Below are 14,784 nucleotides of genomic sequence, written 5' to 3' on the forward strand. Positions count from 1 at the left end.
TTTCATGTATTAAATATGACTCTTTAAATCATGCATGTAAGAATGACTATTATATATGATATAAATATAAAGTGATTGTATTGTAAATTTTAAGACCCTTTATTTTATTTTTACGGAACCCCTATTATATTTATGTATCTATTATTTATTAAATAACTTATTATATAAAATTTTGGAAAATTCTATAGAGTATTATTTTATCAAAATATAATTACTTATACGTTTCATCTCTTACATATTTTCATATATTCTTTTGTATTTTTTTCAATTTCTTATTTTGGCACACATGCATAAAAATAAGAGATGTTGTTTTTTTGACAAGAGATATTCTTTTGTATTTTTTTACAAGAGATATTGTTGGAAACGTACAAGTACTAAAAATTCTTATTTTTCTAACTTACTCCCTCCATTCCTTACTATAAGGCAAAATTTCACTTTTAGAATAATTGATGTATTAATCTATAATATAGGCCATATACATTAGTGGTCATTCATTGAATAGATAAAAAACAGAAGAAGTATATTATTATAAAAAGTACGTGTCAAAAATTGTTAATAATAATAAAATCTTTCTAAATACTATATGATATTGTATTTATTATTATATATATTTTTAAAAATATACATGGATTAAACAAGAATTGTTACTCCTCAAGATACTTTTTATATGGATTAAACAAAATTTGAGATATTTTATAGAGACAGAATTTATTTAACCCTTAATACTATCTGTACATACAAACGTAAAAGTGTAAAACTTCCTTCAAATAATGCATCAAAATTAAATTCTTAATATTGAAATAAACGGAAATTTTAGGCCACTTAACATCTGCTAATTGGGAAAGACATAACAATCTATACTTCCTATTTTAGGCACTTATCTATACCTGTTTTGTTTCCTTACAAGAGTCTAACATATTCCTTTTTTTAACCAACACAAACATAATATGGTTTCCTAAACTTTTGAAATAAAATATACAAATGATAATTCACCCATAATTTGCTTTATTAGTTATAATTTGGGAGGCAGAGCAGCATAGGAATTCAGTCATTTATGACAAATTGGGAGCTTTAACTATTTGATCCTCGTGAGGGATAGAGGAATGATACATTGACAAAACAATTATCAACAAAACCATTTATCCTCTAAAAAAGACAAAAACTATAAATATTAACAAATATAGCTAAAGCCTATAGACAAAATCATACATCTACTGGACTCAAACAAAACACCTCCAACAAAAGAAGTTGCGCGGGCATGAGTGCAAACACATTTAGTCTATCATCACCACCACAAAGAATGAAAAAATGGCGTATATTGCAAAATAGCTTCATTAGCATCCTGCAGCTTTCAAAAATTTATCATAGGGGCTCGAAGGTGGAAGTCTCAAAGAATGATGCTGCCTAGTGTCGTGTGAAAGGAAGCGGACGTGATCCTGTGCTTGAAATTGCTCCTGAGCTACTAACTTCAAATCGCCTTTTGAATACTCTAGTGCCTGCACAACGGCACAGTATTGACAAATTGTTATCATTTTCAGAAAACAAAAACACTGAATTCTAATCAGAGACTCAACTTTGTGACTCATTGACATGTATTATGCCCTCCTATGGCATGAGGCCCTATCTCATGAAAAAAAATTATGATGTAATTTGGGACTTGCGAGTAATTTCATCAGTCCACTAATAACACAAAATGTGGCACAAGAGATCAATACATACAGGCGCAGTCGTCAGTCTATATATATGCATGACACAAGAGATGAGAAAGCAGTATTCATGGGTTCAAATCCTGATTGACTGACAGAATGATCCTCCTCTCCATCAAATGTAGGAAAGAGGAACACGACATTGTTTCACGTTATTTTTTCAACACTACTATTGAGGGAAATCTAATTTTGACCTAATTACATAACCTAAGGTCCTAGGCACACTCTTGAATAGTTGCAAAATGGGGTTTCATCTAATACTAGAGTTGAAAGTGTACTGGTAATATTTGTCCTAAATAAATACACAAAATTTAAGCATACAGCATTGCATGTTCATATTCTTTCCAAATATACCATTACACAGTCGCTAGTTATTTATAACAAACTGGTTGAAAAAATTCATTCAATAGAAATCAAGAGGCTATGAAACAAATTTTATCATTTGATGGGAATTCTGATATTGCAGAAGATATGATACTCGGAACATCGGTTCAAAAATAGGAGTATACTATGACAATTGAGCAGATGTTGCTTTTAATAATTTAATTTTGGTCAATAACTATTTTGACCCAGCATAGCAATCCATCAGTCAATAATACTAAACATGCAAACCATTATAACCAATTGAATTCTAAATAGATCCTGGAGAAAAACTCTATTATAACATACACTTCTCTTGTACTGAAAAACTAAACTATTGTAAGAAAATACTAACCTTAACAGGTTGACGGGAAACTTCTACTTCATCTTCACTTGAAAGAACTATGGCCTTGGTCTCCTCTTGGTGCTTATAACTGTAAATGGTTGACATCTTCTGTTGTTTCCCTGTTACAAGGGCCTCACACTGGTTCTTCATTTGGTCATAAGGTAAAGGAGTTGAGGAAGTGGATACGCTTGCAACTTGCCGAGCAGTTTCCAAAACCTATCCATATGATAGTTCCCATATGTCATTAAGAGAAGAGAGTAAAAACACATTCATTCTCCAGCAGAAGCATATAAAATTTGATTCAAAGTACAATCAAAATGTTTTAGATTAAAAAGAAATGCATATCATTTTTACCGATTCCAAGAGTTGATTAACACCTAGAACATCTGGACAGTTGGTTGAAAGTGATGTTCTGCGATCTGACTGGCTTCCACTTTGTTCAGGTTCTTCATCCATCAAATCACCTGGAGCCATTATCTGGAAAACCAATCACAGTATTTGTCACAAGCTTTTCAAGATAAACTAAATGGAGATGTAATTTTAGATAATTTTACCTCATCAAAATCAGGGAACTCTATCTGAGCAAGTGGAGAACCTAGCCTTGGTGTCTCCATAAACAATGGAGGTCCCGATGGATAAGCATCATCAGGAGAAAAACCCTGTAGAAGTTGATTTTTTATGCTGGACAAATCATCCTGGTAAATATCAAAAACATCATGTTATTTCCACAATACATATACATTATACATAACCAACATATTCCCCTCCAACCCACTCCACTTTTACATCATGTTATTTCCACATTTACATAAGAAAATATTAATTTTTAGATAATTTCCATAACAAATGAGTGTGTGTGTGTGTGTGTGTGTGTGTGTGTGTGTGTGTCTGTGTGCGACACTGGAACATATACACAGAACAAATACATAATTAAATATTGAACCAAAAGCAACCATTTAACGTGTTATATTCAATCATTATTTAACACTTATCAGCAAGGTTGTCCATCAAGATGGTGTATCAAGATCGTAACTCGTAACATCGCAACTATTTATTTTCTCTTTCTTGTTGCTACTATCACTACCCTTCTACTCACATGAGCATACCCCCTGCGATTTTCTTAACTTCTTTTTAATATTGCACATGGAGGGGTTTTATGTGGGTTTATAATAGAAAGAATAACAAAGCAACATTTCAATAGAAAATCATCTTATTTTTACACACCTTAGAAAATCACCTTACTGTATATTAATTTAGACAAAAAGAATATCATTATAACTTCTCAAAGCATATCAGAGTGTTCTTTGTTCGCCCAAGCAAATTTATATTACCTCCGGCAACTTTGAAAATTTAGTCATAAAGTATGATGTTACAGTCTCTTTCAACTGTCTGTCATCCAATTGTACAGCTGATAGTGACTTCATAGCAGCAACTTCATCTGCCTCAGATCCATAAATTATCCTGTCTGGTTTTAGACAAACAGCCCGCAGCAGGGTATCATCCACCAATTCAAGAAAAGGATCTACCTGTGAGTTTATGATTTTAATTAGTTATAAGCATAATTAGAAAAGGAAAACAAGGACGTGGAATAGGGGATCAAATCAAGAGGTTAAGGGTAGAAACTAACTGTCAGGGATGCTTTGACTTTGGGAATCAGATCAGGGAAATTGCCTGCCCTGGCAGAGAATACAAGCATGTGCGAAGCCAAGGATAAAAGGGACCTCCTGCGAGATGGTGGTAAGCCTCCTTTAACAGGCATGTAAAGAAACTTGTCAGAAAATATAATTCTCAGTTAAGAAGGTCTAGCCATTGGACATTTAAAAAATTGTAATTTCATTTTTGCCACCATTCAATGGGGAAGAACATTCCTTTGTTCGGCATGTAAAAAGCCAGGGAATGATGATTCCATTCCCAACCTCGATTGCATAGAGATAGGAAGTCTCTATGTCATTTCGTCTTACGAAGTAAAAATCACATGTATCCCACTTACCTTCTTGGTCCAAAGATATGCTCCTGAGGGAAAATGCCAGTTGGAAGCATCTTACTAAACCCATGTAACTGGATGTCTGTGGAAAGCAATAAACATCATCATGAGCTTGGACAAATTAATCATGTAACTCGTTAGGTTCTAAATGCTATCCAGATTAATATTTTGGGACAAAAATGTGGTATACATTATTGTTTATTAGTTTTTGAAAAGATGAAAACTCCTGTCTGTGTATTCGCCACCGACACTAAATGCTGGTAATGATATCAAGCGAAGTAGAAATACTCTTTTATAAGTTGCTCTTATAATTAATTGCACGTTCATAACCCATGATAGTAAAATCTACTCGCAAATTCTATAATGATAGCTAATTATATGAATAATTATTTATTTTAATTTTACTAAGATATGTATAATTATAAATGAGCAACAAAGTAAACAAAATAAGCAAAGTGATTTTGGTACTTTTATTGATTAAAAATCTTTGAAAGTAATCATGGCACTTTGTATGCACCAACCTCACCTTAGAACGAGTAAATAATAAAGCAATGCTATAAGTGTGCGCCATTGCCTCATAGTTTGCAGGGCCATTTTCAGCAGATGTTGCCTGAACCCAGATTGAAGAAAGCAAGAGACTCACTTGGTGACTGCTCAACCTAAGAGATCTTGGATCCTGAAATTTGCAGAGATAAAACATTTGGTTAGGAAATGTTATAGCAAGGATGAACCATACAAGCTAACTGATTACTGAACGCCCATCAACATAACTGAGTACAACAAGAATCATCAAGATTACACTGTGATGAATAGGAACCAAATACCTTCAACCCATACGACCAATATGAACACAATTAAAAGCATAAAGTAAATAATGATAAAATATTTCTCACATCTTTTCCATCACTTCGAGCACGAGTGAAAATTTTATTTCCACTCACACCTGCTATTACCTTTTCTTCTACCAGTTTCCCGTTTAAGTGCTCAGCTCTAGAAAAACTTCCACGCTGAATGGAGAGGCTTTCACTCTCTACCCTCTTAGCAATCATTTTTTGGTCTAACCAAGGAGAAACCATGGATGGCACAAGCACCACAGAGAAGACACTGTGCGCTCCAATTTGTGTTTCACGGTCAAGATGAGTCATGGTCAGGAGTAATTGATGAAACAACCCATCAGGGAAAGCCTGCAAAAGTCAAAAAACAACCCCAAAAATTAGACAATTAAATAGAGCCGATCATGCAGAAACACCATTTCTCAGTCTAAGTAAAATTACTTGCCTTCTTGTGATACGACACATTAGGGACGGAAGTGATTATCTTTGCAGTTTGATAGACAGAAGAGATTGTTGTTCTTGCTATGATAGTAGAACTCGAAATATTCTCTAGCACTACAGCCATCAAATCAAGAATGGGTCCTGCATCTCCAACCTGATACAGTAAAAGCAGTGTGACAAGACTGCTGCAACATACCCAATCCTTATACTTCTATAGCAATTTAGTTGTTTATAAAATCAAGTCAGTTTCTACTCAACAAAAGAGAGGAGAACAGTGTAGAAACTTAATTACTCTTCTATAAAAATCGGAATTCAGAGGTGACATTTTAACAGTCTTTTCGAGAGATTGACAACCAAAGACCCCAAAGGAAACCTCTTTGGTAGAGAGAACGGATAACAAATTCAAATAGACATATAGAAATGAAGACACTTTTCTCAGAGAATACCCATAACAATATCACGTGTCTTATAATAAAACATAAATATTGAAAGAGAAACCAATAAATTGAAACATAATGTTAGCATATATATACCTTGTTTGAAAGTTGTAATATGCACATTTCAATGGCAGATTGAAGTTTAGTATTTAAGTTATATGCATCATTTCCAATGCCGGAAGCCTCAGCTGAATTTTGTAGGCATTTCCTTAAATGTTTAATGAGATCATATATTGCACCAATGAGTGCAACTGAGGCTTGCTGCTTCACATTGTGTGCAACCTGTGTTGTGATGTTAATAATATCAATCTGAAGGATAGGTTTCTTGGCAACATTTTTATGATCCAAGTGCTTGACCAATATGGACAAGAGAAGATGGGAGTTATTTCCTGGTGTTCAAAAAGCGATGATCAGTTATTGAGAAAATTTGGGAGAATTTTATATCCAAGCAAAACAATAACACGGGATGTAACAAGATTACCTGATTCAGCTAAAAGGGATTGCAAATACATCAAAACACAATAAGCAACCCCCTTTTCAGAAGACCAGTGATTCTCAGTATCAAAATAATGAAAAAGTGGTTCCAGGACACGCCGCACCGTCGTAGCTTCCTTTGCCAACTTGGCTATATTATACAAGCAAACCTTTGACCAATAAGCAGGATTCTTATCATTATCCCTGTGAAAGTGGTGAACAAAGGCTGTTGGCATCATGGATGTTGAATTCATACATAATAAAGGCAGTTGGGAGAAGAATAAGAGAAGACATACAACTTGGACTCTGTATCAAATCCTGTCGCAACAGTCAATGCGGAAGATATATGGGCTTCTTCTTTAGGAAATTCTTGAACCAATTGGTTCTGAGATTGTGAATTCAGTTTCTCTACGTTGACAAGGTTGGATTTGGATTGAAGGTCCATATAATTATCCAAAACTGCTGATATAATCTATTCCCAAAACCCACCCACCCAACAAATAAGAAAATAAATAAATTAGATTGAAAACAAAACGTGTAGCTTAAAGTATAAACTAACATCAAAATTCAAGACCCAAACTGTGGTTCAAAATTTGGAATAAATACATGGAAACTATGCTTCAAGGTTTTATGCCAACCCTTTGCTTGATGTCACTGCTGGAAACAATAAATAGACTAAAGGAATAAAAATAGGACTACAATACTCACTTTGTCAAAATCCATGGAAAGATGTGAGTGCTCACCCATGAACTTTACCTGGTCAAAAAAAAAACAACAAAGGAGAAAATAAAAAAGGCATCAAGGGAAGGTACAAATACCGCAAAAGGAAACTGCTAACTAGTTAAAATGATGTAATTGTATCACTATAAGTATGAAAAAGTTTAATACTTAAAAATTATTGATTAAAAAAACTAAAACTGCTAATGACAATCTTTGTTGTTCCTTTATTTTATATTCTGGGCAGATGGAACCTTTTCATAAAAATAATCAAGGTGTGTTGATTCATGTTTGTTTTGATCAATATAGAAAGATATATTCTTGCATTTATAAACTTATGAAAATGCAAGAGCAAATTCAGTAAGAAAGAAGTGAAAAATGAACAAGGAAAGGAGTATTACCATAGAAGATAGAGCTTGTAATCCAGCTGAGCGTAGAAGCAGAGCTCGTTCATCATCTCCCACTTCTTGAGCCAGTTGACATAGTTTCGGGATAAAACCCTCTAAGTTGAACATGTATGTACCATCTGTCTATTTTTAGTTCAAAGGGTCAATATCACTAAACTTAGGGTATTCAAAAAATGTGACAAAAAAAAACAAACTACAAAGATCTATAAATTGCAATATATCATGTAGCAGAGGACCTTAATGTCGACTATAATGTTAAACTGAAATCATTATATCTACTTTCAAAGTGGTGCTGACCACTCACAAACAGTGCTGTAAGTTTTTAACACAAAAATCAGAAAAACCGAATGACCATATACCTGGAAATAAATAAAATCTACAAGAGTATTGCAACCTAAGATCCGCACTTCATCTGCTCGAGTTTGCTCAAGAAGAGTCCGAATGATCCCTAATAAACTACTGGCAAATAGTGGTCTGCAGATTAAGAAGCATTTATTTCAAATATTACTCAGTACAATGAAATGTAGCATCTAACAACTGGAAATCAAATGGACCAAAACTTTATTGTCTAAAGCTCAATTCACTACCAAGTAGAAGAACTAATTGATAATGTTTGAATATAAACATTATATTGAAAATAAGAAGTTCTATATATCCATACAAAATCGTGTTATAAAAAGGGTTTCTCATTGCATTGTATACTAAGATTACTCGTCCAGAGTAAGTTTATCGTATAAGTATGTATGCATAGTCCCATAAACTCATAAATGCTCATAAATTTCAGAAAACCTTCCGCAATGTAATACTCTTAGGATTACGATGCCTGAATCTTAAGATCTGGAAGATAATAAATCTTTCCCTCACCATACCTTTTTGTTTCAACCAACTCAATTGGAATAAAATAACAATTCAGTTCAAGGAACATGTCTGCAATTATAACTTAAAAGGAAAAAACACTTACATCTGCTCCTTACATGACGACAGCAATTTTCTGTATATGCACAAGATAACTTTCACAGAACCAAAGTTTTCATTACGCAAATCCTTGTAACATCTTTGCTCCAAGTTCTCTGTAATCTGCCGATGTAAAACACCACATAAACTCAGTGTATGTAAGATATTGAATTCAATACTAAAAATGAAAAATAATTCAGAGTTAAATTGATCATGGTGATTACTTAAACTTTATACATGGCAAAACTGAAATTAGGTGAAGAAATACTGAAAACAAATAGAACAGTAACTCAAAAGAATGGACAAAATCTGTGAATTGTATTCAATAATGAGAACAATTACATATTAGACAAGAAGAATCTGATAGAAGAAGTATTCTATCAACCCCAAAAAGCCAAAGGCTCCTCTCACCAAGAATATCTTGATGATCTCACCTTTACAGAAATTCTTAGATTCCTCACTCACTCTCCGTTCCCCACTATATAACTAACTGCTCATGCATTCCCCACGTTCTATGCCAACTTTACACATTCAGCGAATGAGAGTTCACTAAATACACTCAGTTGCAACTCTTTCACTATTTAAAGTATTACAGTATATATCACAATTATTCCCTTTAGGCATAGCCTCATTGAAAATACTAAATGACCAAGTTTCCTTTCACATATATTCAGCAGTTGAATGAAATTGTTGCCAAATATTACAAATTAGTGCTTCGGACTGTCACTGAAAATCTCAGTGCTTAATCTTTCAGTTCAATCAAACATGTGATTCGATGGTAGTATACTACAATGACATATTAATTAAAGCAGCTGGTAGTTTTTTACGAGAATGATTATCATATGTATATTTCCTCAAGCATGTCATAATTTTATTTATTAAGTGAAGCAACTAGACTACAAGTCACAAGTAACAAAGAGTAGACTTGTAACAACAAACAGTATATCACCTTGGGAATTCTCAATGGATTCTTAGAAGAATACTCGCATAACTTTCCGATTTTCCTATCATTGAGTTCAGCAGCCTGCAAAACACGTAATCTTCGGGTGAATAAAAAATAGTAATGTTTCTTATTATTTGATCATAAAACACACTCTAGTCCTCCTTAAGGTCTCAGGTTCGATTCTCTCTGGTGCCAATTTGGGTGGGCTAATTTAACTTCTTCAAAAAAAAAATAACATAACAAAACACCGGCCACTAATAGCAATAGAAATAAACCACAAAATAGCATTACTACTAGTACTAGTACTAAACTTTCAATGCATACATTTGCGAATAATTTCAAAGTCGACTTATAATTATTAGCTTCGTAGTAAATATAATAATATTTCAATGAGGTTAAAAATAGACCTGATTACGGGGTAAGATATCGGCAATCAACTTCTTGTAACGTTTGACAGGTTGTCTTGATCTTGCTCGCAAAGAAGGACAAAAAACACAGAGGTTACCGCAGGCGGGCACAACCCGCCTGGACATAACCCCCATTTTTTGCTATAAATGAATGAATGAATTCACTCACAAGTCTCCTCCTCCTCCTCCTCAACTGAAATAACAAAATTCAGTTTCCACAGTTCACAATTCACATCACACACAGTAATAATCAATATTTACCAACAAACAGAGTCAAATTCAGTTAAATTAAGAGTGGAATATATATATTATTATTAAGTGATTATGAACAATTCAATTAAATTAATAGAAACAGAGGAATATGTGAAACATACCAAAATATGAATAATTGAAATAATTCGAGAAAATGAAGCGTCTTCGATCGCGATCTAAATTGTAAACTATAGTATTAGACTGAAAAAAAGCGAAAATAATAGTAATTATTATGGTAAAATAAAGAGAAAGTGTTATTGATAATGGTAATAATAAGTGAAGATGAAATTGAAAAAAAAAATACCGTGGAAAAATGGCGAAGGGGTGAGAGTCTAAGAACTAAGAAGGCACAACTCTTCTTCCCCAGCCATCATCTAATATGATATATGATGATGAATTGAATATACGTTGAAAAAGGTATGTTTTTATTTCATTACCAAATTAAGCAACAATATTAAATCTCTACCAAAAAAACAACAATATTAAACCATTCTCATTTTGTAAAAAAATCAAGAATATTATTGGTATTGGTATTATGAAAAATTCACCAAAATAATAATTTATACTATATATAAAGATAATACATGAGTTTTGGTGTGAACTTTTCATAATACCAATAATATCTTTAATTTTTTTTTAATAACAACAAAAATCTTTTATTAACAAACTCATCATAACATAACGTACATCTTTTTTTAGTAGTAAAATATTTTTATTAATAAATTCATCATAACATGAGTCATATTTTTTTTAGACATAAGTTAGACACGAGGCATGCGCGGAACCAACTAATAATAATAATAATAATAATTTGTCTTTTGATCAAATTCTGGTGAGTTTAGCTCAGTTGATTGGAACATCGGATATTTCACTTATCCACGATCCACGTTAAAATTTTTAGTCACTAAACTACTTAAAAAAATAAAATAATTTGTCATGTATAGCTCAATTACTAAACAAAAAGAAAATATTAATTAAAAATAATACTGTAATTTGTCAAGAAAAATATTAATATTAATTATTAGAAAATTAAAATGAACGTGGGCGATTAAACTGTTGCGGGGTATATACCTTCAAATGCCTCATGAGTTTAGAATCTTATTGATTTTTTAATTTCTTTGACTAATTGTTAATTGATTGTTATTTAAGTATCATCGATTTTAAATTAAATTATATTATCAAAAAAATATATTAAATTAAAGTATGGGTTGTCCTTGTCCAGTTGTTTTTTTGGATGATATCAATGGGGGATGGATGGTGTGAGAAACAACGCTGCAACGTCAATTATGCGTTGATTCGAATATTTAGTGGATTTTTCTTATCTATGGGAAGGTATATTGCAAAGGAAGCAAAGTCCTAACTTCTTTCACTTTTCACTTTTTTATGATAAAAATAATTTTAAGTGAATAAATCCATGTTTGGTGCAGTTAAAGAAGACATAATCTATGTTTGGATTATTGTGAGTTTCACGCAATCACTACTCTAATTTTGAAAAGTAAAAAAAAAGTTGTGTTTTAAAGATGGGAAAATAGTCATTTTAGTCCCTGAATGTACAACTCGCAGTCATTCTGGTCCATGACTGAAGAAAAAATATAAAATAGTCTCCGACTCTACAATCCGTTAGTCACTTTAGTCCCTAACGTTTAAAATAATTGTTAACCTTACAAAAAAGGCTGATGTGACATTTTTTTTGGGACACATGGCATGTTAACTAGGCATTAGTTGGACATGTGGCCTAATGATATGGCGAGGGACCAAAATGACAATATTTTTTTCTTCTTCATTTTTTCATCTTTTCTTCCTTTCAATCGATTGCTATTTACCATAACTTCTGGAAAAATTGGAACAACCAAATTGTATCAAAAATATTTTCATTTGAGGTTTTAGCGATTTTGTTTGAAAATTTGGTTAAAATTTTACAAATTTTTTTATTGATGATATTTTAAAAAATTTGGGTTTAAAATTCTGGATTTTATTGATGAATGTATGAACAAGGAGTGAGAGGAAGAAGATGAAGAAATGAAAAGAAAAAAAAGAAAAGAAATATATTGTCATTTTGGTCCCTCGTATTGTCATTTTCGTCCCTCGCCATATCATCAGACCACTTGTCCAACTAATGCCTAGTCAACGTGCCACGTGTCCCCAAAAAATGCCACATCAGTTTTTTTGTAAAGTTAACGATCATTTTTAACGTCAGGGACTAAAGTGACTAACGGATTGTAGAGTCGGGGACTATTTTGTATTTTCTCTGTAGTCGGGGACCAAAATGACAGCGAGTTGCACATTCAGGGACTAAAATGATTGTTTCCCCTTTAAAGATTCAATCAAATTTAAGGTCTTGTTAACTACTCTATCTACACGTTCAAAAAAAACTACTCTATCTACGTTCAATAAAAGTTGATTCATATTTGTAACTATTTGTTACTAATTTATTAATTAATTATGCTATTTAAAAAGAGAACAAATTCACCAATTTATGCATCTCTCTCACTATAGCCTGCCGTATAAAATGAGGAAACCAAACATCTTTCACATTTTGTCTTCATTTTCAATTTGTGACCATCAAAATTATCAACCAAACATATGGTATGTGTATAGCTATATATATATATATATATATATATATATATATATATATATATATATATTCTCATGTACGGATGACTTTTGTTTTTTCTCTAAGTGCATCAATTAAATTAAAAATTATTGAATTCGTATGACGCTAATTTATGTAACGATATATGTAAATTTTGATAGTTTTATATTTTTAATTTTTTTTTTTTAAAAAATAAGTTTATATTATAGTAAAGTTTAGATTTTTATTTTTACTATCTTTTATATGATATCTAATTGGTTTTTACTTTTATGTCTTTTCTTTTATTTCTTTCTTTTATATGTTTTTCAAATTACTCAATAAAGGAAAGTAAAATTAATCTAGGAATTTAAAATGTGCATATTGTTTTGACTCTCCTTATTTTTAACTTTTATTCTTAGGCAAGCATTAAGACGCTGATAACGACTGTTGATCGATTTCCAAGCAGTGATCGATTTTAGAAACGTACAAATCTGTTGGTCGATTTCAAAAACATGCAGCCTTGATTCACGCTTTCAGGTTTGGACCAACATAATGAATTCATCAAAATTGCAAAATAGTGCAAAACCATGATTTCATGATTTAATTTCATGTTTGCTGGGTTTTTTCATTGATCGAGCCAAGGAAATATAGGAACCTATCTTTAGGATCAATCACATCTTGGTGGTTTTTTTCCTTGGACCGAGCCAAGGAACTGGTTTGACCGAGCTAAGGAATTGCTTTGTTGCAATTGTTTTATCTGAAAAGACAAAGCCATATGCTTTGTTTTAATGGTTTGTTCCATTAAATTTGGTTTGGTAGTTCATCTTTGGGTACTATTTTGTTGGAAACCACTCACGATTCGGATTCATCAAGATCTAGCTCGGTCCGATCACTTCGTACTGTTTTATTAGCAGGGTCATTTACCATTTTTTTTTTAAGCAGGTCATTTACCAAGTTGTATTAATATGTTATTATTTTTAATTTGTTTTTTTAACTATTAATATGATTGAATCCACTATTTATAGATTTATAAAACTAGATGCTCTAAATGAAGTTGTTGATCACTACATTTTTCATGATGACATTCTTTTTATTCAAAATATTTGAAGTTGTTGATAAATATATTTATTGTTGAATACTACCATCCTTTATTTATTTTATGGTTTTTGGTCTATAAAAGAGTTGTTATAGTTGTCATTTTTTCATAAAACATTTTTCACAAACATAAGATAAAACATTTTCACAAAACATAAGATTACACCCTTCTTTATGTTTTATACCTTTTATGTAGTTCTTAGTACTATTGTCCTTCTTGATGCATATTTGCATTCGGTGAATCTTCTTTTACCATGAAATAACTCTGACATTCAGTGAAACGTATGTTAATTATTTTTTTAAGGAATGAATGGTTAAACATGGAAAAATTACCACTCAATCAGCAATGTGATGATTAAATGGAGAGAAATTTTCAAGAAGAATTTTTCTCTCTGTTTAATCATCTCATTGCTGGTTAAGTAGTTTTTTTTTTTAAACCATTCATTCCTTGAAAAAAGAATGAACATACGCCTCATTGAATGTTGGAATGGTTTCAAGATAATTATTTATTATCACAATTCAAAAGAGTCATCGTAATTTCAATAATCAATAACCAATAATTTTTTTTCCCATTTTTACATAGAACTTATTTCAAACTAAACACAAAAAGTCATAATTCAAATTATTAGATTTTAGTTTTTTTAATATGAGACTTCGTCACCAAAACATTTGTTAAGAAAATTATTAAAAAAAATCAAAATTTAAGATTTTATTATTTTAATAATGGGTTGAATATACAGTTTTTTTTTTAAAAAAATTATTTAATTTCTTACCCTTTTTTTTATAGTCTCTAAAAATTATTTAATTTCTTACAAGCCGCCTTCATCTTCACTGTTGAAAACAAAATGCATTT

At 31.7% G+C, this 14,784-nt stretch overlaps 1 protein-coding gene across 2 annotated transcripts; it reads right to left on the minus strand.

The window, feature by feature from the left end:
• Positions 1-988: 988 nt before the first annotated feature.
• On the minus strand, positions 989-10,790 carry LOC123894060 (protein SEMI-ROLLED LEAF 2-like). 2 transcript variants are annotated; one of them, XM_045943934.1, is made up of 21 exons: positions 10,566-10,790; positions 10,384-10,462; positions 10,010-10,202; positions 9,609-9,683; positions 8,667-8,782; positions 8,065-8,179; positions 7,700-7,828; positions 7,290-7,337; positions 6,878-7,053; positions 6,589-6,785; positions 6,204-6,496; positions 5,675-5,824; positions 5,350-5,580; positions 4,923-5,072; positions 4,403-4,478; positions 4,040-4,158; positions 3,744-3,938; positions 2,967-3,107; positions 2,767-2,889; positions 2,422-2,628; positions 989-1,496 (listed from the first exon to the last, which is right to left on the minus strand). In XM_045943934.1, exons 3-21 carry the CDS (start codon positions 10,142-10,144, stop codon positions 1,335-1,337), a joined length of 2,838 nt encoding a protein of 945 aa, XP_045799890.1. In that variant the 5' UTR covers positions 10,145-10,202; positions 10,384-10,462; positions 10,566-10,790; the 3' UTR covers positions 989-1,334. The 2 variants fall into 2 exon arrangements, with proteins under 2 accessions (XP_045799890.1, XP_045799891.1); XM_045943935.1 differs by lacking the exons at positions 8,667-8,782; positions 9,609-9,683; positions 10,010-10,202; positions 10,384-10,462; positions 10,566-10,790 and having other exon boundaries at positions 7,700-7,824.
• Between the last annotated feature and the right edge of the window lie 3,994 nt (positions 10,791-14,784).

Source organism: Trifolium pratense, linkage group LG7, assembly GCF_020283565.1.
Source record: "Trifolium pratense cultivar HEN17-A07 linkage group LG7, ARS_RC_1.1, whole genome shotgun sequence".
NCBI lineage: Eukaryota > Viridiplantae > Streptophyta > Magnoliopsida > Fabales > Fabaceae > Trifolium > Trifolium pratense.

Excerpts from the sequence above, each read along its gene's own strand:
- LOC123894060 (XM_045943934.1), bottom strand. The coding sequence starts at position 10,144 with ATGGGGGTTATGTCCAGGCGGGTTGTGCCCGCCTGCGGTAACCTCTGT. Across the intron at positions 7,829-8,064 it reads TAGATTTTATTTATTTCCAG|ACAGATGGTACATACATGTT; the intron begins GTATATGGTCAT and ends AACTAAAAATAG. Across the intron at positions 1,497-2,421 it reads TTTCCCGTCAACCTGTTAAG|GCACTAGAGTATTCAAAAGG; the intron begins GTTAGTATTTTC and ends GCCGTTGTGCAG.